The 24476-nt window shown below is 34.0% G+C and overlaps 1 protein-coding gene across 1 annotated transcript in view; it reads left to right on the forward strand.

Annotated features, from left to right (window-relative positions):
- LOC140743810 (uncharacterized) overlaps positions 1–24476 on the forward strand; it is a 36992-nt gene that overhangs the window by 9249 nt on the left and 3267 nt on the right. Inside the window, exons 3-4 of the mRNA XM_073075398.1 lie at positions 15847–15926; positions 16459–18039. Coding sequence (XP_072931499.1) covers positions 15847–15926; positions 16459–18039 — 1661 coding nt within the window. The remainder of the gene's footprint in view (positions 1–15846; positions 15927–16458; positions 18040–24476) is intronic.

Consider the following 24476-nt stretch of genomic DNA (forward strand, 5'->3'; position numbering starts at 1 on the left):
ATAATGGGTTGTTGGTGATGATGATGGTTACGTGTATATCCTAAAGGAAGGAATTAAATTAGGGCTCCGGGAGGCCCCGGCACTTCAAAGGTCATTTAGTCTTGACATTTTTATGTTTATATTGTTAGATTTCTTTTTAAATCGCGGGGCACAGCTAGTATTATAATGTATGCAAAACAATCACAACAAAAGGAGGGTGTTCACTAATGGCCTGGAAATTTCATCTCAAACGTAAATTACATTGATGCATTTGTTAGGGTTCATCGTAGTGAGCCTCCGGGCATTAGCTTGTTTTGGCTGGCGATTAGATACGGTTTTAGCGAAATTCTTAAACATAAGATAAACATTACTTTTACTTGAGAGAATAAATTTTCGAACTTATTTATGTCTCATTCATTGGAATAATTAAATAATAAGTGAAAATAAATAGTTATGATTTATTGACAACCGTTACCAGTTTTTTATTAAGCCTTCCAAGGAAAGCTAATTAAGGATGGGTAAGAACAGTTTAAAGTTTGCCTTAAAGTTAACTATAACAATAACTTTGACGATAGCGATGAAATTCTGTCTTCCACCAAGTTACTTGTCATTAATATAATTTGTCATTTGTATATTATTTGTCACCACGATTTTTACTCGGCGTTGACGGATACGGTAGTTGTCAAAAACTATAACATTAACCGACCGAAATCGACCGGTTAATACTAAGTGTTCGTAATGACGTCATGTTAACCGTAACTAAAATGGAGTAAACCATGAATTACTTAACCATATCTTTTGAAGATTGGATAGGTTTGATTAACGTTACAAATTACATATACGAGTATGATGCAAAGGATGCTACGGATATAACATGCTGTGCGAAAATGCAAAGATACATGCAAATAACGGTGCACTTTAATGTAAACCACATCTAAGTGACGGTCTTAAATGTTTATATAATTGTATTTATCAATAGCCAATGCATTTCTTCTACACAGTTTCAAGACTGTGCGTAAATTTAAAAAGCATTGCGGAATAAGCGATTCTTAAGTCTAAGAGTCTTGTATAAATTTACTATGCTTACTTTGTCATATATAAATTTACTTTGTTGCATTTATGATATGAGGACCCTGTTATGTTTTGATGACCTTGTGGTTGAAACTCGGCGTCTCGGTCGGATTTCCAAAGTTTATATTATTAATTGCAAATTATTCGAATGCGATAATAATAATTTCTTGATAATTTTTCATAATTTTAAATTAAACTGACTTTTCAAAGTGGATCAAAATCGTGTCAAAGATTCAGTTACGTATACAGGGTGAACTTTTCAAATAGGCCTTCTCTGCCGTATATAGTAATTTTCTTTTAAAAAATCCCTTACCTTTAATTTTTCGCATAGCATTACTCCCAGAATTTAATCCTTGAAGCGACACTATCAGATAGTGGAATAATATAGAGGATGTATTTTTATTCAAAATTAATTCGTTCAATTCCCGGCTAGAGAAAAAGATATTTTAAAAAAGTAATGATGCAGTCTCCTTTTAACATTTTTCGGTAATCCTTATAGTTTCGGATTTGGCCCTGAAGGCCTTATTTTACGAGGGGGAAACCTTCAAAAGGTACTAAAACCCTACTACTACTAAAACCCCCCCAAGGGCCGTCCTCGGCGCTGCGCAGAGGACTCCGGGATCTCCAAAGGAACGCAACCGGAGTCCTCTTAGCGCATTGCCCCGTCGGGCTCCACCCAGGTGAGCTTGTCGCTCGCCACACCGTCTGGTGTGTACCTACAACGGTATGCGACCACACATACAGCCGTCCTTCCCGGGGTCGCTGACGGGTGGTTCGAGCTCCTACTCTTGCCACCCGCAACCCCGGAAGCCCCCTTTTAGTCGCCTCTTACGACAGGCAGGAGATACCGTAGTCCTATTCTACTCCAGGAACTACAGGGACGGGCCCTGAAGGCCTATTTGAATAATTCACCCTGTACTTATAGGTAAATACCACAGACCTATATTGATATAGGTCTGTGGTTACCACAGACCTATATCAATATAGGTCTGTGGTAACCACAAACCTAAAAAGGTCTATGGTTTTCACCTATATACATACAGGTTAAGCCAACAAAACCGCAGGCCTGCGCGGTGGACTATGTCATTCACATACCTTTTGAGATTTTTTTTATAAATCTCTCAGGAATGAAGGTTTCCTCACGATGTTTTCCTTCACCGTGTTGGCAAGTGATAATTAATTTCTAATACGCACATAATTGCGAAAAATCAGAGGTGCGTGCCTGGAATTTGAACCTCGGACGCCTCGATTGAGAGGCCGAGTTTCTTAACCACTAGGCTATTATTGCTTTTTTCTTAACCACTAGGCTATCACTGCTTTTTCATCAGTGTAAGTAGAAATGTGAACAGAAAAGAAAATAGACTTTTCCTCACACTTATACACTAGGTAAATAATAAGCTGTGAATGTAGGAGTTAGAAAGTTGTCAATATTAATGAGGAAAACATAAACTTTAAAACGTAAGTACTTGTTAGTAGCCCAGCTTATTAACAACCGACGTATTGTTACGTTGCAACTGTAACAGAAAGTTTTATTTTTCTGTTTAAAATGGGGCACACGGGTGTTTGGAAAACTGTTAGTTTTATTTTTTTGATACTGTAAAACTCAACGTACGTCCCACATGTACCTAATCCTCCTTGCCGTCGTCGCATTGTTACACAGTAAAAGCTTAAGTGAACAATATTCTATACAACGGAGATCATGTCGGCTGGTAATAATTGACTCAGCTAATAAAATTACAATTATATCCCTGTCTAAACCAATAATAATATCACTAATGGTAACTTTTGTGTACATTTCTCGCTCGCACGTCATAATATAATGAGTGGGATAAAAATTCAATTTTGCAATTAAAGTCTATCTATAGCATGACAAGTTTTATTGCACCCTTTTCGCGCACTACCCTCCAATTAGCTTTTATCCACTACTAACCACTCAATTACACAAGCTTTTATCGCCAATCAAGGCATTTTAATCGAGTAAAGGTTTTTTGCCGCCGACCGTGTAGTTACAAAGTGATAGCCGAAAGCTTTTGGGATATTCAAAAGTGACATGAAAAACGAAAATGTTCATTTTATTCATAGTGAAACTTATATTTTATTCTTGCGAATTTCAAATCATCTGATTATTTATAAGGGATGATACCTAATATCGAGTTTTACTGTCCCACTCCACATTGAAACCATAGTCTATCGCGCTAACCTGTAAAATTATAATATCTTTCAAAAAACAGTGATAGCCTAGTGGTCAAAGTATGCGTTTGCAGATGCAAAAATTAAAAATATACACCACCATACATACCACCACCAACAAGTGTTTCGCTCCAAAACGGAGCATCATCAGGGTAAGTTGACTCTACGACGGTTAATCATTAAGTGACTTAACGATTAACCGACGTAGAGTCAACAATATAATATCAAAATATATACCATCATATTACCATCATTGTACCGGATTGTTGCGAAGTAGTTTTAATCTTAACTTAATAGCATGGATTTCCGCAAAGTAACGCCTGATACAATTAACTCTATGATGTATGTGATGATGTTATTTCAGGGGTGTAGGTTTCCTTACGATCTTTTCCTTCACCATCATCATCATCATCAACCCCTTACTGTCCCACTGCTGGGCACGGGTCTCCTCTCAGAATGAGAAGGATTAGGCCATAGTCCACCATGCTGGCCAAGTGCGTATTGGTAGACTTCACATACCTTTAAGATTTTTTTTTTATATAAATCTCTCAGGTATGCAGGTTTCCTCACGATGTTTTCCTTCACCGTTTAAGCAAGTGATAATTAATTTCTTCACCATCATATCAAGTGATAATTAATTCGAATCTCGGACTATACATAGGAACTTAGGCCAGTGCTTTAAATACAACTATAGCAACTACATTGTGGTAGTGTATTGTAGTGGTATCGACAGCCTACATGATTTCATTCGAGGTAGAGCTGTAAAGCGGAAATTAGTGTAGAGCGACTTTATCTCTAAATTTACCAGCGGGAAGTTTCTTACTTTTCATTTGTAGCTTGCGAAAGAATTTAATAATGTCTCACATGAAGTTGTATTTGATTCATTGTGTTAGCAAAACAATTCTATTTCAACGTCATTTTAGTTCATACAAATAACATGAGTCTTAATAATGTTAATAACTAAATATTTTTTATGAAAACATTACGGCGACTTTTATGTATTTTTTTCTTTTTAATGAGTCAAAAAGAAACCGATTTATACAGCGTGTCTGGACTTTGTTGTCGGATAAAATACAGTCAATTTTATCGACAAATCATAAGTTATTTTTTTTTTTTTATCATCACAGAATTTACTTTCTATTTTATTGGTTCCCTCACGATGTTTATTTTTGCCTTTATATGAAATTGTAAAACGAAACCCTCATAATCTCACTCGTGCGTCAGACCGTCCGTCTGTAACAACCACGTTGCTCCGAAACTACCGGACCAAATAAATTGAAATTTGGTACTCACACGCCTTTCCGTAACCCAAAGAGGAAGGATAACGTAATCTATTGATTTACAATTGAAGAGTGGGTTTTTGGGGGCCAAATGAAGACAAAAATGACCGTTCCCCCTGATCTCCGAAACTACTGGGGCTAGAATTTTGATAAAAATTCAGTAAACCTATAGGAAGTCTGTGGTCTTAAAACATAAAGATATATCCCAAAAGTAGGTCAGTATGATAATTTGCCTTTTCCTTTGGATTGTCATTAATAATTACTTCCCAGAGTTTGATCCTTATAAATTACTCTATCTCATAATGGAATAATACAGGCTGCTTTTTCAGAACTAAACTTAGATTCCTAGCTACTGTGAAATTTATGGTAAAATATGTAGTAGTAAAATATATAGTATAATACGTCGAAATATAATAAAATAATTAAAGTAATGAAAAATTAACACTATTCAAATAACATAGAATAAACTTAAAATTAAAAAAATACAATATACGCCATACTTCAGTTTAAAAAAAATACTAAAAAATTCTTTACTCAGTTATACATCACGCATTCATTAAACTGAACTATTCATTACGTTTTTCATCCGGTACTCTTATTAATAGATGAAGCCTATTTTTTAACATCATCATCATCAACCCGTTATTGTCCCATTGCTGGGCACGGGTCTCCTCTCAGAATGAAAAGCATTAGGCCTAACTAGTAGTCCACAGCGTTGGCCAAGTGGGTATGCAGGTTTCTTCGCGATATTTTTATGGATAGAAGAACAGACAATGGATTTTTTATTTTAAAAGACCACTGATTTTTAAGCAAGTGTAATAAAAAATTGTATTGGGCTTTGTCAGGACACGAATTAACACTTTTTGAAATGCATTAAAACATTAGTAGTGTACAATGCAAGTACATGGTAGGTAAAAAATCTTGTTAGTAGGTTGTGCACGAGAGATTAAGATATAAAATATTTATTAAAAAATCTTAAAATATAAATGAGAAAATATGTTAAAATAATATGAGCCTGTATTCATAATCTGTGTCACATAATAAAGATTCAAACGTGGACTTCGGCAAAGAAACCGTAATTCACGCCGCGGCGGTTTCCCGTGCTTTTTTAAGCGCGTATATCGGATGATCGGACGATTCGACTGGACCACACTATTGCTGCTTGCTCTGCCGCCGCCCGCGCCGCTTTTTAAGCCGTAATATCGTCTTTTATTATTATACCAGCAGCCTATACGTAACATAAGTATTAAAATTTCTTTTATTGCACACCAGTTCCAGATCCAGGTTTGAAGATGCCAATATGAATTTTTAAATAAATATAGGATTGTCTCGGTCACAAAAACGTAAATACTTTACTTTGGAAATGCCTTCCCCAAAAGAGGTAAAATAGGATATTGTTTTGTTATTCAGGTAGTTCAGTATATTCCTAGAAATTTGAAAATCCAATAATTCCACCAATCACAACAAATAGCTAGATATAGTATTACAATAAGCTCCGCCCCTGATTCCCCGCCTAGAAATCTATCGATCGGGTTTTCAAAGCGAATATTTCTATGCAGCATTTGTAACGCATTGTAACTACGTAAGTATGATAAATTTTCCATTTAGTTACGAACGTCGAACATACTGAGTTCACGAAGAAATGTAATTTCCTCTTTAATGGAATTCTTAGTTTAACGTCAGCATTCGTCACATTTGCACATACAATACACAAACTTATATGTCTAGTAAAATGTACAATGTAAAAATAATTTAAATAAATATTGTTTGGTACATAGTTGTGAACTCTGCGCTCATTTGGGACATACTGTTTATTTCGTGATCCACCGACGAAACCTCTTAAATTTTTGGGTTCCTCTTCAAACAAATAAAATTATTAGACTATAGGCCGTCAAATACTTAGTACTACGATATATATAATTATATTTATATATTATACTGATTCCTAAATCTTGAATGATGTTGATCATCCACTTTTTTTTTTTTGTTTTCTTTCTAGTTTCTAGTTCTAGTTCTAATGATCCGATTCGTATTTCTCCTTAAACTATAGCCTTTCACGCCCCTGAGTCTCCGGATTCTCATAGGGCCAGTATTCCTACATATATACATATTTAGCATACGTTACCCGATATACGTTCGTTAGTTATTAACAATCGTAAACAATTTTACCTACGAAAAATTGAAATTTAACAATTTGTCTAGGCGTTTATTCTCAAAAAATGTAGGTAGGGCCCGAATGATTAATTACTAGCATGCGATAGAAAGTTATTGGTTGTCGTGGGAATTTGAGCAGTTAAGCGATAAACCATTTTGGTTTAACGCTGGTATTGCGTTACCGTCGCGAGTAACAGGGACCATATATGCTTTGCGGGTTTGGGAAAAACACCAGGTTAAATTTTTACTAAGGCGGCATCTGAAATTGACACCATGAAATTGGCTAGAAAATATCGCATATTTTACAGAAAGAGGTTTTAAGGATTATCACATTAACTTTTCCGATAGCTATGGAATGTAACAATTCTGTTTTGCACTAAATCATGATGTCATTTATGTCACTGTCATCATGATACTTAGACAACAATCGACAACAATCATAGATATATTATATTAATCAGTAGGATAATATATCTATGGGGTCGACATACAAGAAGAGTTTTTTGTTCTCTAATTAAATTTTACTTCAATGTCTGCTATAATAGCAAATAAAATATAAAAATAAAAAAAATAACATTTTGGTGGTATGGATTCCTCCGTGAGCGAATTCGACTTGCTCTTGGGCAATCATTGCCCCCTTCAATTCGTTACATAATGTAGTACTCACTTTGTAGTGATATTGAAGTCGGTTCTTTTTTGGTTAAAAAAATGTCTAAGAAAATATCATACATATTATAAAATTTGTGTTTCTTTGTTACAGGTCTCGTCTACCGGGGCTTTACGAGCATGGGTTGGATACCGCACAGCAGATAGCACGTAGACAGACCACAGTCATAAGGTAAGCTGTTAAATCACTTACAAATCTTCATCATTATTAAATAAAATTTGTTCTTCTGCAAGTATTCTGTCAGAATGTCAGAAATCAATTGTTATAATATTTTATTAATTTAATTCCGAAATGAAAAACTTGTTCAGAAATTTCGTATAATGCACCTCACGCTTTCAAAATAGCAACATGAATTTACTCTCATGAGTCCAGTGTGTGCCGTTAATGGAATGTTGCAAAATTTAAACCACTTACCACTACCCGATTGAGCTGAAATTTTTACATGGATACGTAAATCGAATGACAATGCAAAATTAGTATAACATGGAGCTGTTCTGATAGTGTTTGAAGGTGGCTATAGAAACTTTGCAATAAAATAACGTGACTCCTTCTAGCTCCTCTTACCTTTCGTTTTGAAAAGTTCTCTGGTCTACATCATATTGAAGGTCTGATGGCGCTGAGACGTGGCCATGGGAACACAATAATTAAACGATGGAATGAAATCGAGCCTGAGTTCGTTTGATTCACTTGTGATAAGAACTCAGATCCTATTTAAGAAAATAAAAAATGTCTAGCAAATTTGTATGCAAAAGTTGGTTGTGATTGATTTAGTAATAGGTCGTGAACTGCCTACGCATACCGCTACGAAATAGCTACGCTACGTTCTACTGTGCGGCGTATGATACTGTAATGAACAAGCTGAACTCACACAGAGTGGGTTCCGTATAATCAAATTTTCGTTTCTATTTTTTATTTTAAGTATTTGTTATTCTAGCACTCGTATAATTAAATGTATTATAAATGAAGTCCGTTAAAAATGGAACTGTCTCCCTATTACGGTTTAATATAAAAATGCAGTTTCTTTTATGGCGATCCTTATTTTTTTATTTTGGTGTTTATTGTTATAGGGGCCACTATTGTTATAGGGGGGGAGAGACAGACAGATGGGCAGACAACCGCGGCTTAGTAATAGGGTTCCGTTTATTCCGTTTGGGTACCGGTTCTTATAATGCAACCCTCGACGCGGGCGAGTGTCAATACACTCGAGTCGCGCTTCACGTGATATTGCAAGGAATGTTTCGGGACACTTGCAACATTGCAGCATTGCACGCAGTGTAGCACGCGTTATTTGTCCCCCTCATGCGGCTTAATTGAAAGCCATTGGACCACATACACGTATTGATGAAAATTACATTGTGATACTCTATAGGTTTATATCAGTTAATTGAAATCCGTTAAAGCAACGTTCGTCTGAAGAACCAAATGTAATGTAGTCATTAAATGCAGATTGTGCAATGTACATTACACATCTACAAGCGCACTTGCTTAATTTTAATCTACATACCTACTCGTATTTAAATTGTTGCGGTTTGCTTTGTTAGGTAGAGTATGATATTTTCTTTAGTTTTCTTTTTAAACTTTAGGTCTCGTCTCTACTAAAAAATAACTACATCTTATTACCCGACTGCCAAGGAGGCGTTATGTTTTTCGCGCTTATCTTGTATTGTCTTTCTTTATTCGATCGGATCTAACAAACGTCTGGATGAATTTCAACAGTTAAGGTGTCATTATATTTGTCTCAATGACCCGAGTGTCCTTAGATAGGTTAACACCATAGACCTAGAAAAAATGGCGGATTTACGGCGCGAAATAGTAACACATAAAAAAAAAAGTTAACCGAACCTGTCTAGTAGCATATCAAATGAAAGGAAATTAAACGGAGATTATAATAACATATTTTTGTATATGTATATGTGGCGCAAAATTAAACACCCTTTTTTGTTTTTGAACAACTTTTGTACTAAATAAAAAAAAGATTTTGAGTAATAGAAATCTTTACCAGGAAGTGTAACTTTTTTTTTGCCAATTATAAAATATGATATCGATCAAGTGTCTTCCACCAGCGTTGAATATTCCACCTAACCACCATCATAATCCATCAGGGTAATCAGTCTATCCATCGTTTTACCTACAAATATCGTAATTAGAAAATAGTATATAATGTATTTAATTAAAAAATTGAATAGTTTGGTAATTAATAACAATTAATCTTAGCCAAATTTCGAAATATAACAATTATATGTTATAAAAAAAGGCTTATTTCAAACATTGCTGAAAGAATGATACGGAAATTATTACACTCATGCATAGATTACTAAAAATCACTCACTTCTAACAAAAAAATGTCACCAGTTTTGACAATTGAAATTGTCACTGTCATCTATTATCGTGTTTTAAAAATATTTAAAATAACGTATTTTTTAGATCATTTACGAATGTAACGATATTTCTTCGCAATTTTTCTTCGACTTCATGGCATTGTTCGCGACATTGTTCCGCGTAAATTACACCATGACAGCCATTAAATGACTGACAGAATTGTCAGCCGTTTAAGTCATTTAATGGCTTCCTTCAATTACAAGGCAGTGAGATGTCTATACTTATCTACGCAGTCATGTAAAAATATTCTAAGGACATCGTGCATTCAGGTATAAATAATGGAGGTGCATTTGCGCGGCGTTAACGATATGTAAGTCAGACAAAATGGCCGACAACCCTATTTGTATCCTTAATGCTGCACTACCACAGACCTGTATTTATTTTATATAGGTCTGTGTTCACGACACAAATATAAATACTTATAGATTATTATTATTTTTTATATTACTTCTAATGAATAATAAGAATATAAATATGTATATTTACGTTGTAATATTAAATCAATTAGTCATAAACTTACCGCGTCATGAATAATTGTTAAACGAGACAACGTCATTTTATCGTTACTAAATGAACGTTTATTTATTTAATTTTGAATTGTAATTAACCTATGGAATTACTTTTCCTTAATGCTAGTGATATGGGTACCACTTTAAAATTATGGTACACCTAGTACACATATGAATCTAAGACGACGATGTAGACGATTGGATTTGACAGTAATTCAAATCAAATCGTCATATCTACATACGAGAACATAACTCTAAGGACTTCGGGCGATATATATTTATTAAACCTAACCTTTCGTAGCTACAGATACGACAAGATAAATTCAACGAAACACCTATAACGCTACAAATATATTTTCCATATCCGCTTCACGCGAGTGCAAATAGTGTGGGTGGTATATTATTGATCGAAATCCTATCAACAGCCGTCGCTGCAAAATAATCTAGTTTCCCGCCCGCCTGTTACGTTTTTCACATAAATTCATTCCTTTATTTATTAAGTTATTGCGCAAATGGCTTTTAAAAATAAACCTTCATTTTAAAAGGCTATTTTGGCAATTGCGCCCTTTGTCTATATAGTTACCAATATATTCAAATTATTTAATTACTCATAGTATTATTTTGTATTATTTTCATGATGTGTTTTTTTTTACAATAATAAGTGCCCATTTATATAGTCACTAGCTGTGTGGGTTATACGATTGTGTGCATTAGCATAAAAAAAGAAAAAGAACGCGCTTGGCGCGAGACTTGTATTTTACGCGGGAATAATAAAAGTTGTAAATTGGACCAAGAAAATAGTTTGTGTTTATTAATATTATGAAATAAAATGAAACTATTGCTAGAGAAACGGTTTTGTCGTCAACCAGTTACTGTCCCACTGCTGGGCACGGGTCTTCTCTCAAAGTAAAATGGGGTAAAGGTCACAGTCCACCACGCTAGCCAAGTGCGAATTGGTCTACTTCACAGTTCCTTGATAGTATTGTTGTTAACAAAATAAAAAAAAAACTTTTAGTAAATGTTATTGCGTGATCTTTTTAAATATCTCATCCTAAAAAAACTGATCAATTTATTAATAAAATAATATGTCGCTATTTATGCAAAAGGTGATTGAAAAAAAAATCAACTTTAAACAAAGCTAATGGGATATTCTTTTCAAATTTTTAAATTTATCCTTACTAATATTATAAATCCGAAAGTAAGATCGATTAATCGGAGAATCGATGTTTTGGACAACAAAAATCGATTATTTTAATCGATATTAGTAAGGATTGAATCGAAAAGTTTGCATTTGATCAAGTGATGATCTTTAGCAAAGTTGTTGTCCATGAGCCCACGAATGTTTCGGAGATGGTAGGACCAATTTTCGCCAGATGGCGCCACTGGTATTCCAATGAAGGTACGAATCTTCAGTATTATGTAGGTTAGTATGCCATATTATTTTCTTTTAAATGCGGGCGAAACCGCGCGAAAAAACTAGTATTTAATAGTAAGAACAAACTATTTCATGCGGTATACTGTTTTCGCCAGTAAAGCGTCCCTGCCGTAACGGGCGCGCAGAGACTTTTTTTCTTTTTTTTTATATATTTTTTTTATAATTTTTTTATAATTATTATATAATTTAAGACTTTTTCTTTTTTTTATATAATTATGGTAGAGTTCTGGGTATTGGGAAGGTTTTACTGTAGATTTTCTCTTATTTTCGGATCTCCTTTTTAAATAACTTACCTCGAAATTATTTTTAATTTATTAATGAAAAAAAGTAACGCCATTTTTATTACATCTTACTTATTTTGTTTAAAAAAAAATATTTTTTTATGCGCTGAAAATGCTTGAAATACATTTTTCCATACGTCATTGTGAATCGAATTAGCTATCTCTCATATTTTTTAAGCTTTATCTTTATTATCACGTTTTTCAATTTGTTCATCTAATACCTCCAACCGGTTTCCTTAGTCTTTCGCCTTATCCAGGGGAAGACTGTGGACACGATCATGACAAAATGTGTGTATGCTTTGTAATAAAGTTCATTTTCTGTTACAGGTTACGCTCCATCGTGCTATTACCTGTCTTCACCTAAGAAGACTGAGCAGGGAAGACTTCTGGCTAAGAAAAAATCGGCCGCACAAGAAAAAACACTTATGTTCCCGCATCCCTAGGAACAACGCTGCTAATCCTTATTATTCCTTTAACCAATTCTTCTATTGCCTCCAGACTACCAACCAGTGCATTGAGAGGTTTTCGGTGAGTAATAGGCTTTAGTTTCCATTAATTACACATTAATCTGAAGCGTTATGACCCGTACATACGCTTCAAGCACATTGTCAATCCAATGAAACTAACTACATAATTAACACTATTGCCCCGTATGATTACATGTTCTGATGCTTTTGATGTGCAATTGATCAAAACAGATCTTAATCTTGATCTTGATTGATTAACAGATCTTGATCTAATTGCCGATCTTAATCGAATGTGGAATCATATATATTATATAGTTATATATATATATATATATATTGGATGATTCATATCTACAGTTACATTAGTCGTTATTCTAGTAGTATATAGTAGCTGATACTCACATCTACTGAATATATATATAAATATTGGTGAATATCGCTAAAGCCGTTTCGTATTAGTATGGTAACTAACATTGTGACACGAGAATTTTATATATAAGATATAACGACTAATATAACATGATTAGATTAACCTAATCCTATAAGCCCAAATCTACATCGTTCACACACTAAAGTATTTTATTAAAACTTTAGGGAAGTAATATACGAAGGACCGTAAACTAATACATGAGTTGTGTCTCTCGTATATTAGAGCTCCTACTCATGCGAATATCAAAACGCTCTGACGAATCACTCCGTGGACGGGAAAGTATCTAAATGTGGTACATATCTGTTACATACATTACATTTCGGTTTACATTTATCGAATATCGATGTGACGTATGAGTGAATGATTTATAAGACCATAAATATGATGGGGCTTCTAGGATAAACGATGACAAAAATCATATCGGGCTGATTATACCTTTTTATAATGTAATAACTTCTCATATAATTTTCACATTTCATTATATCTATATATCTAAGAAAATAGAGCTATAATATTTTGAATCTATAAATAAATAGAAATATGGAAACAATGCTATGTAACTGGTATAGAAACGTATATTTTACGATTTATGCAAGGCATATATAATATTATCATGATAATGGACAACATAAACATTATAAAGAAGAAATCAAGAATTTGAAACTTATAGTAACGTGACAAGAGGAACATGTATTAGAAGTAAGATCATATATATGTATTATAATTGTTAAAGAGACAGAAACAAGATTGATATGGAGAATAACGGATAATAATCGTGATATCAATAAAAAAATAAAAATGAGATATAAACTGAAAGAAATAAGATGACAGCTAATAAGAAAACTACATAATACCCTATACCTTGTAAAATAGTCATCATATTATAGTCTTGTAGTGGAATGTTTATAAATACAAATTATTCAGAATTCACAACGAGGAAATCCATAGGAGAAAGAAAGTTACCGACATTGCTCTCAAAATAAGCGAGCTGAAGTGGGAATGGGCTACTACATAGTTCGTAGGACAAATAATCGATGGGATGGGAAGGTCCTGGAATGGAGACCACGTCTAAGCAAAATTAGTACTGGACGCTCACCAACCAGGTGCACTGATGCCCTGAAGCGGAGGGCGGGTAACAGCTGGATTCAAAAGGCTCAAGACCGGTCGGAGAAGCGCAGATTAGAGGAGGTCTTTTTCCAGTAGTGGACTCTTAAAGGCTGGTGGATGGATAATATGAAGTTTACTTTATTTGTGATAGGGGTATAGTAAAACAGCATATAATATACCGTAATTATATTATTCGTTTATAAATTTAGCTTTCGTAATATTATCGTTACCCTTTGCTTTGACAGAAATCTGCGGTAGGTTTAAATAAGGCAGGTACACACATGTTTAAAATCTCTCTATAACAAAAGGATTGCAATCAAATAAATATTACTTGTGCACGCTCGCGTTCAAAGCTCGCTTCATTAGCTCGTAGGTAACTCTGCACAGGGGTGCACAGGCACAACCCGATATACCTACGTATGTTGACAAAATTTCCCGTACAAACCATTTTCGTAATTTACAACACTGTCAGTGCCCTAATCATCAAATACACGATTAGACACACACAAACAAATACGTATTTTTTAAAAAGAAGTGATTCTTCGTATTTGAATTTTACTTGAACGCAATTACAGACGTTGCATATAAGTGCTTGTAAAAATCAGCAAAATGAAAGTACAAAACCCTTTCTTTTTTGTTTACGAGGGAAAACCTTCAAAAGGTACCCTATGCCGTGGGAGCTCGGGGTTATGTGGGATTCTTACCGCACTAAACCCCCACTGAGGCCATCCTCGCGTTGCCCCATCAGGCTCCTCCCAGGTGAGCATAAGCTCACCACATCTACAACGGCATGCGGCCACACATACTGCCGTCCTTCCCGGGGTCGCTGGCCGGGAGCCAGCCACTCTTGCCGCCCATGACCCGGAAGCCCCTTTTAATCGCTTCTTAGGACAGGCAGAGATAACGTAGCCCTGTTGTCCCGGAACTACAGGGACAAAGTACAAAACCCTATTAGATTATTAACAAGAATTACCTGTAGCATGGTATCTTATTCTTTTTTAAATTGTAACATATATTAACATAATTGATTCATTTCAACTTTTAGTTGATTTTATCATAAAAGCGTGTTTTTTAGTTTTTTAGAAACTAAAAAGTAATAATTGTTGCAATCTAGTAACTTTGCGATGAACTTTCTCTAAGGCGCTGGAACAATGTCGCCTCGAAAATCGTTAATCCTGAGGATGTTGATAAGGACAATGGTACAAAATTATTAAAATCGTGTATTGTCATCGGTTTTTGATAATTATTCAAAATTTTAAATTAAACTGAACGTTCGAAGTTGATAATTATAGGGTTTAAAGATTCCGTTACATACATACATACCTACATACATAGATACAACCCAAGCTAATATAAAAGCGTATTGAAAACGAAACCACTGATTAATTATCGCAGAGCCTAAACTAATATACTCGTACTTACAGCCTTGAAATTTAGACAAAAGGTTATTTTATGACGTAGACTCACACTATTTCTTGATCTTTTTAAACGTGGACGAAGCCGCGGTTTTTATTAGTAAATACATACTTTTGTAAGAGTGCCTAAGTAAATATTGATTTTAATTTTTTTTCAGATTTATCATAACTTTATAATAGCTTTCTTCGTAGTTATGGATTAGATGCAAAAGAAGGAAAATATATTACGTATATGCGCGTTATAATATAATTAGGTACCATAAAATAATAATATCATTAAATCGATTTAAACTGATTGAACTGAATAGAAGACTCAGACACACATTCTGACACAGTAGATATATATTATATCGATAAATAAACGTACGAATAAGTAATTAACATTTTATGAACTTAATTCTGTATGGAACTACAGTATGCACACGGTTTTATTTTAAAATGACCTTTCATTTTAGCCTTCACTTTGTGCTTTGTGTACGCAGGTGTTCAATACAGAGAATTGACACCTGGCTCGACGCATTTTCGGTTGACTGCACAAAGAGTCTGGAAAAGTTGTCGATACGTCAGCTTGTTAACGATACGTTAGCGTGCCTTTTGTGTTTGGAGGTATAAAATTGTCAAAAATTGTTTTGTTAAAAATTATATTTATATAATTATAAAATATAAATTTATATATGGATAACTTTTAACTTACATTATTAGCTATATTAGCCATTCATTTTCTATAATCATTAACGTATTATTCTTAAGTTATATTTCATTTGTAATGGTATTAGATCAAATCAAAACGATGGATCCCAGAGGGAACGTTGACAAAATTTGAGGTTTGATTTCAGAAGTATGTAATATTAAGAGTAAAATGATGCGTGTGCTTAATTTCTTAATAAAGTAGGGACTGCCTAAATAAAGCGTAGCATGAAATAAATGGCCAAGCGCGTGTCAGAACACGGAGAGCTATTGGAACCTATTGTATTCTACAGGCTATTCTGATATACTTGTAGGCTGTAATATTGTAAAGTTTAATCCAAATCCGATAAATAGCTTAAATAAGGCACAAGCATCCATCCATACTCACAAACTTTCGCCTTTATAAGTGCTAGTTATGACTGAGTGCCACCTATCTTATAATAAATCTGTACCCCCGCTTAGTAATAATTATAACACTCATTATACAAAAAACAATATAAATCAATGTGATGGAGTCACATGCTACATAAAGAAAAATCTTGTATATACAGTTTCGGAGCCTCCTATAAAAAATGCATCTTGTCTTCTAGTTACACTTAAAGACACGGTCATAATTGGGATATATCGTACACCTTCTATACGCAACACCGATGAATTCATTTCTTCCTTGCAGTCACTCCTTTATAAATATAAAAAATTTAAAAATATTATTTTAACCGGCGACATAAATATCGATATCAAATTCAATACTAATGACTCTAACTGTGATAACTACCTAACTACATTAGCTTACCATGGCTTATTACCGGCACACAGGCTACCAACCAGGGATAAAATGTGTTACGATCATATAATGTTAAAAAGTACTTTCTCTGCCAAATCTGTTGTACTTTCAAATGCCCCAACGGACCATTCTACTGTTATATTAAACCTTATGCTTAACTATGCACGTATTTCCATGCACAAAACCAAAATTTCGCACAACTACCCCGCAATACTACAAGAAATAAAATGTAACTTAACAGAAATCCTAAACATTACAGACCCCAGTATAGCTGCCGAAACTTTGGTAACTCGTATCACTTCTGCAATAAATAATAATAAAACAATAATTGTTATTCCTAACCGTAAACGTTGTATCCAACCGTGGATTACGCCTGGTGTGCTTCGATGTATACGCAACCGTGATAAGCTTCACATTAAGGTTAAAAAGAACCCCCACGACAAAATTTTAAAATTAACCTACACACGTTACAGAAATTATTGCCAAAAACTTGTCCGTAAACTTAAAAATAACTATGAAAGTATTAAATTAGATAATGCGAGTAACAGCCCTAAACAATTGTGGAAAACTATTAAATCTATATGTCACACTAATAATGATAAAAATAATGCTACTCATAAACTTGCAACAATTAAAGCTACCCCACTGGAATCTGCTAACTACATTAACAATCACTTTTCGAATGCTGGCAAAAATTTAGCTGAAAAAATTATTATTCCCTCTCAGTCTCCAACTAATAACTTTTCTCAGAATGTGACTCCACTAAATTCCTTTGTAATTTTAAATACCGATCCAGCTGAAATATATATGGTTATAAATAATCTCTCAAGTAACTCCGCACCAGGATGGGATAATATTTCCGTATCATTAATCAAAACTGCTAGACACATTCTTATACCCATACTGTGTCATATTTATAACCTTTGCATAGAAAAAGGATGTTTCCCCTCGTGTTTCAAAAGAAGTGTGGTGACTCCTATACCTAAAGGTGGATGTGAAGACAATGTTGAAAACTACAGACCTATCTCGGTCCTAACGGTGCTGGCTAAAATTTTTGAAAAGATTATCAATAACCGCCTAAAAAAGTATCTTGTTGAAAATAATTTTTTGTCTAATCAACAATTCGGTTTCAGAAATGGTATTTCAACTGAAGACGCTGTATTGGCATTATCAGACGAAATAAGCAGGCACTTAGATTCCGGCCGTAAATGTCTAGGTGTATTCCTAGACTTAGCAAAAGCTTTCGACTCGGTTTCCACGAATATCCTTCTTGACAAACTTTATAACTTTGGTGTAAGAGGCCTACCACACTTACTTTTTAAAGATTACCTCTCTGGCCGCCAACAACAGCTTAAATTAGGTGATCACCATATTATAAGTGATATATCTCACATTGCATATGGGGTGCCACAAGGTAGTGTCCTCGGGCCTACCTTATTTCTCATCTATGTAAATGATCTATGTAACCTCAATCTCCAAAATTGCAAAATTTATTCATACGCAGACGATACCGCCCTAATCTTTCATGAGGAGTCCTGGGAGAAATTAAAGGTTGTTGTGGAGGAGGGCCTTTTTCATATTTCTAATTATCTGAGATTTAACCTTTTAACACTTAACACACTAAAAACAAAATATGTACCTTTTTCAATTCGTAAATGTAACTTACCTCATACTGATTTTGATTTAAAAGTTCATACATGTGCAGATCCAAAATTTATTGACTGCGTTTGTGATAATATAATTAACGTAGATCACATAAAATATCTCGGAGTTACCATCGATCAACATCTTACCTGGAAACATCACATTCGTGCCATCAGTGATCGAATGAGAAAACTGATGTGGGTCTTCAAAAAACTGAGACAAGTAGCAAACGAAAGGCTGTTAACAACCACTTATAAAGCACTAGCGCAATCTGTTTTAGGTTATTGTATTACGGTTTGGGGTGGAGCAGCAAAGACTCATTTGTTGGCTTTGGAAAGAGCTCAAAGAGCTCTTCTTAAAGTTATCTTTAGTAAACCTGTGCGATTTTCTACCTTCGACTTATATAACTCTCATAATCTGCTTACCACCCGTCAGCTTTATATTTTGCGTTCTGTGGAAAAAGTTCATCAGCAATTACCTTACATAAGTAGTCAGGCTCACAAACGTAGAAGACCTAAAGTTTGTCATATACCAACCTGTACAACAAAATTCAAGAAAAAGCAGTATAGATGCCAGTCTGCCACTCTTTACAACATAATTGACAGCAAGTTAAACATTTACCCGTTAACTATGTCAAAGCTGAAAGAAGTCACTATACAATACTTGTTGCAACTAAACTATGATGAAACAGAACAACTGTTATAAGATATTATTTGCTTTCATTATATCAGTGCTAGTGTAATTCGGATCACATACACTCTTTCACTCACAAACACTAAGACACACCATCATACACTCACACACACACACACACACACACACACACACACACACACACACACACACACATACGCTCTTATATGAGTTGGACATGCCTTAATTTAAGTAGTCATTATTCTTAAAACTATTTTTATATATTTTGTATTTGTATACTTGATTAAATTTTGTCCTGGTGATGAGCGGGGCACCCAGTAATACGGGCTACCAACCCAGTACAGGGGCCCTTGCGCCTTGATTTGTATGTAAATGTACTTTAATCAATAAAACATTTTTTTTTTTTTTTTTTTATTGTAATATGTTGTAGGATGAGATAGAATTAGTAGTATGTAACATGTTGGCTGACGCGGTGTACTTTCAAAAACTCCACATGTCGGTTTAATCTAAGTTTTCGTTTAGAATCTATCCGCAAGTTTTTTTTTCCATTATCCAATTTAAATATTTTATTTTGTGACAAAAATGGCCGGCGACAATTTTTACAATTTAGCGACTAAGACATTGTTTTTGGGGCGTATGTTTCGGTATTATTGGGTTGGAGCGTAAAAGGAAATACGAAACGAAACGAAGGGAGCGCCCTGCGAGTATAATAGTATAGTTACAACTGAGTTCAACTGGAAAAGTAGTGCTATGAAAAGAAATGAGATGCCAACAAAAAACATAACTTGTTAAAAAAAGCAAGTCTCACAACTTAGTTTTTCTACCGTAAAAAGGTTTGAGATCCATGTATTAGCAAGTCAGTTAATTTACTCAGTCCCTACTAAGAGACCTTCTGTTAAAAATTATGTCGTAATTAGCTAAGTTAACAACATCTTATGAAACCATATCAATATTAAAAATATTTTATGTTTTGACTGTAGTAGATTGACTTGCAATCGTAACATACATACTAATGGATCTAATTTAAATTAATACACCTATACTATACTTGTACATTATAATATATATTATATTATAATAGCACGATGGCGAATTCAATCTACTTATTTAAAACATAAAAGATTGTTAATATTGATATGGTTTTCGAAAACTGATAAAGCGAGCACCCCACGCTTTTTTTCACAATTATACCATTTACTGTTCCTTAATTGATTCCTAGATTGGAAATTATTTCCTACTTTTTAGTTGATTTTTTTATTATCATAAAAGCGTGTTTTTTAGTTCTTTAAACTATATTTATTTAATTTACATTTTAAATTGTACCATGTTTCCCTGTGTGGTATTGGTCACATAATTGTCGCTATAAAAGCGGTTATTTTCCTTTCAACAACCCCTGAAAAATTAAAAATAAAGATGTTGCCTATTTTTAAAATGTTTTGTTTTTGCAGTGTATTCATTAGTTGCTACATTATTGAATATTTACTATTAAAAATGTTCATGTTATGTGCCAGAATAGTATTCAATTTTAGTCGTTTCTCCCTTTAAATAATCAGTGGGTACACGAAACCGTAGCAACAACTGTAGATTTACCCATAACATCGTAATAAGACAAGAATTAAGTAAACGAGTGAGCGGTATATCGGGAAAGTTTTCACTTTAATTAAGTTGTCATTCCATTGGGAAGTCCTTATCGCCTTTCAATAATACCCGACGAGAATTCATAAGCGGAAAAAAGGAATTCTTCATTGACTGTGTGTGCATACAGGCATTGGTATGCGCAATAACTTTTATTTGTGCAATCCAATGCTTATACGAGTATAAAGCAATTCATTCACAAGTAATTTCAAAAACCCGACTGCACTAAAAAGACTGAAGTAGAATTTTCAAAAACGGTGAAACAGGCGTTTCGTTATTTTTATCCAGAAAGCCAAATACAAAGTTTCATAGTAGGTATCAGCTTCAACATTAAAAGATGGTCATACAATATTATCCTATTTTATCCTAGTAGTGCTTTTTACGCTATATCATATATTTATGAAGAACCTATGAGTAAAATTCCAGCACTATTAAAGTTCAGCGGTTTCCCTTTGCGTAGAACTCTGGCACAGCAACACTACTCATTTAGTCAGACATTCATCACGATGTATTATATATATATATATATATAATTTATGTGGAATCTCGTTTTGGTTTCCTTTATTTTGATACCCTACTCGATAGGTTTGGTTAGATTTTTTAAAACGTGCTACTATTTCACGAAAAAACACCATTATTTACGCTCTATAAAATATATAACTTTAGAAATTCAAAGTTCCAGCCATTATTTTACCTCGTTAGGGGTAGAACATAATTATTTTTATCCAGCAAGACAGATACAAAATTTCATAGCGTTTGCTTCAAAATTGACGGATGTTCAAATGAACTTACAACCCCTATTTTACCCTCTACGGAGTTTATTTTTTGAAAGAAGATAAATAGGTGTGTCCTTGTTCATATCCAGAAAGCCAAATACTACATTTTATAGTACTTGCTTCAAAATTAAAGGTTTCCAAAAAAACTGACATCCCCGATTTTACCCTCAGGGGTAAAATTTCCAAAAGGCTTTTCTTTGTACTTATTTACGCTATATAGAGAACCTATGTGCGAAATTTCAGAATTCTAAGGTCAGTGATTTCGGCTGCACGTTGATTTCTGAAAAATGAATTTGTCATTTAGTTAGTCAGTCAGTCAGTCACCTTGCTGTTTTATATATAAACGAATATGATTTTATAATTTCCGTTTAATTTCCTTTTATTTGATACCCTACTCGATAGGCCCGATTAACTTTTTTTTTGACATGTGTTACTTATTCGCGCCAAAAATCAGCTATTTTGATTTTTTTCTGACACCTATCTAACACACTCGTAACACTCGTAATCGGTAACTCGGATAATAGTAATAAACCTTATATAGATGAACACTTGAATTTTTACCGTTTACGTATCAATAACATACCATATTTACGTACATATAACATACCATGTATACATGTTTACGTATCAATATACATATAACAACAAATACTAAATTCACTCAAGTACGGTCATTTCAATTTTATATTTGCCTAATAGAAATTGACAAATTTCAAACTTTGATGGGCAAAAATTCAATACATTGTTTATTAATAACAGGCGTAAGTCTTTCGAACTTGATTACCAAACAAACAACAACAAATATTATCTATTTTTAATTTAAATATAAAAGTATGGATACTAAATCATCGTTGAAATCCGGGAAAGAGACAAATAATATAAAAACCTTGGATACATTTTATTGCGAAACACGCGAATGGAGCTGGTTAAATTACAAGCCCGTGGAAGCGAATGTTATTGGTTTCATATGAAACCCCACTGCGATCGGTATGTTCGCATATTGATATTTACTTTCCAGGTATCTTCCTCGCCGTGTGCTTTCAGTATGCATTCATGTATGCGTCGCCACGTGTATCAAGCTTATACATTTCAATTAAAAAGCGTGTGTTCGTTACTTTGTTTTAAAATCTTTGAAATCTTTGAAATTATTGTTTATTAATCACTAACTATAAAATATATAGACAAAAATGTAGGTATATGTAGGCAGTGTTTTTCAACGTGTGGGTCGCGGCCCCCAGGGGGGTCGCGAAGCCTCACTAGGGGGGTCGGGATACCCTACTCGGATGATAGACGGCAAAAGAAAAATTACAACACTACAATAAAAATACAATATCAGTGAAAAGGATGTGCTTGTGTTTTTTAATTGTGAAAGCGTGGTGCTATGTTAGAAATGTTAATGATTAAATGATTTTTAGTAGTAGTTAATTTCTCTTTTTAGTTTTAATTTCCACAATTAAGGAGAACGTTAGTTCGTACAAGTATGAAGTGGCAAATGGCATTAATAAATTTAAAGCTTCCTTTGCCGGCTCTGGATATTCTTCTTTTCTTTTCATCCAAGACACATCAACACTTTGCGAATGATATTCTATTTTAAGCACGCCATCAGTTGCTAACTCTACAAGTTTTTTCTTCAGTTTTTTAGTGGGATCTGCCAACTATAATGCCTTATAAAAGAAAGGGGCCAAAATCCACGTACATCCATTGTCAGCTTCAGAGTTCAAGTCTGTAAAGTATGTTAATAATTTCTCTTGCAAATGATGTAAGCTCTGTATCATAGAAGGAATGTGAGCCCTTACTACAGGTGATTGGTTTTTGCATAATCATCAACAGTCTTCTGGACATACGGAACATACTTAACTATATTTTTTACAGAGAAGATGACAAAATACGAAGTTTTAATTGAAATGAAATGCTTTCACTTTATGTTTAACTGTTAAAATATTTTCTTCTTTCCTTTGGAGGCTCTTGTTTAATTTATTAAGATGGCTAAAAAGATCTGAAATAAAAGAAATGCTAACTTTAAGTACCAAACAGGGTTATATAAATGATTAGCATATTCTGATTTATTATCTTGTAAGAATCATAGGCAGAGACTATTTCTTTCCATTGTAGATAGGTAAACATACAAATTTAAATTACTAAATTTCTGTCTCTTCTATGTCATAAGGGGGTCGTGAGAATTTTTATCCTGTAAAGGGGTCATGTATACAAAAAGGTTGAAAAACACTGGTATAGGGTATAGGCTATATTTTAAATACGCTTAAACCAAACTTACAAATTAGATTGGAGTTTCGAGGACTTTATATAATATAGGATTACTTTTTACATCAAGAACACTAATGCCCTATGAGTAAAAACTGGAAAACGAGCAAATCAAAACCGTAGTGCATGGGGAAGCGCGCGAGGGCGGGCGGCGGATTAAACAAAGTATGAAAATATCTCTTAATTCAGCATCTTTTGTAAGAAATACTTTATATTTTTTTGGTGTAGTAAGTTTTTAATATTTTCAAGTAACTAAACAACCATCGTAACGAATAAAAATTCCCTATTTAAAAATATCATTTTAAAAGAGACAAATGTAAACTGAATACTGAAAAAATAAACAATTTTGTGTGAATAATATATGTTTTCCAGCGCTCGCTTAAACATAAGTCAAAGAAGCGTTTGATAGTAAGTCCGGCGTAGCGCGACTGCTATGCGCCCCTAGGTATGGGGAACCACTGTGTGTCGAAGCCGCCTGAACAAATACCACGCCAGACGGCCTGGCTTCGCGCGGACCACTGTCGGCGTGTACTTTTTATCGAGAATCGTTTAACCATGCAAAATATATACTACGAATGATCATATTCATATTCATTCATATTTATATTCATTTATTTGCTTTTAAATGTGGTACAATCTGGGTTGGTAGAAATATTACAATTTTTCTCAC

This window comes from Epargyreus clarus, unplaced genomic scaffold (assembly GCF_041222505.1).
Source record: "Epargyreus clarus isolate Ecla_fem2 unplaced genomic scaffold, WU_Ecla_fem_2.2 ptg000007l, whole genome shotgun sequence".
NCBI classification, from domain to species: Eukaryota; Metazoa; Arthropoda; class Insecta; order Lepidoptera; family Hesperiidae; genus Epargyreus; species Epargyreus clarus.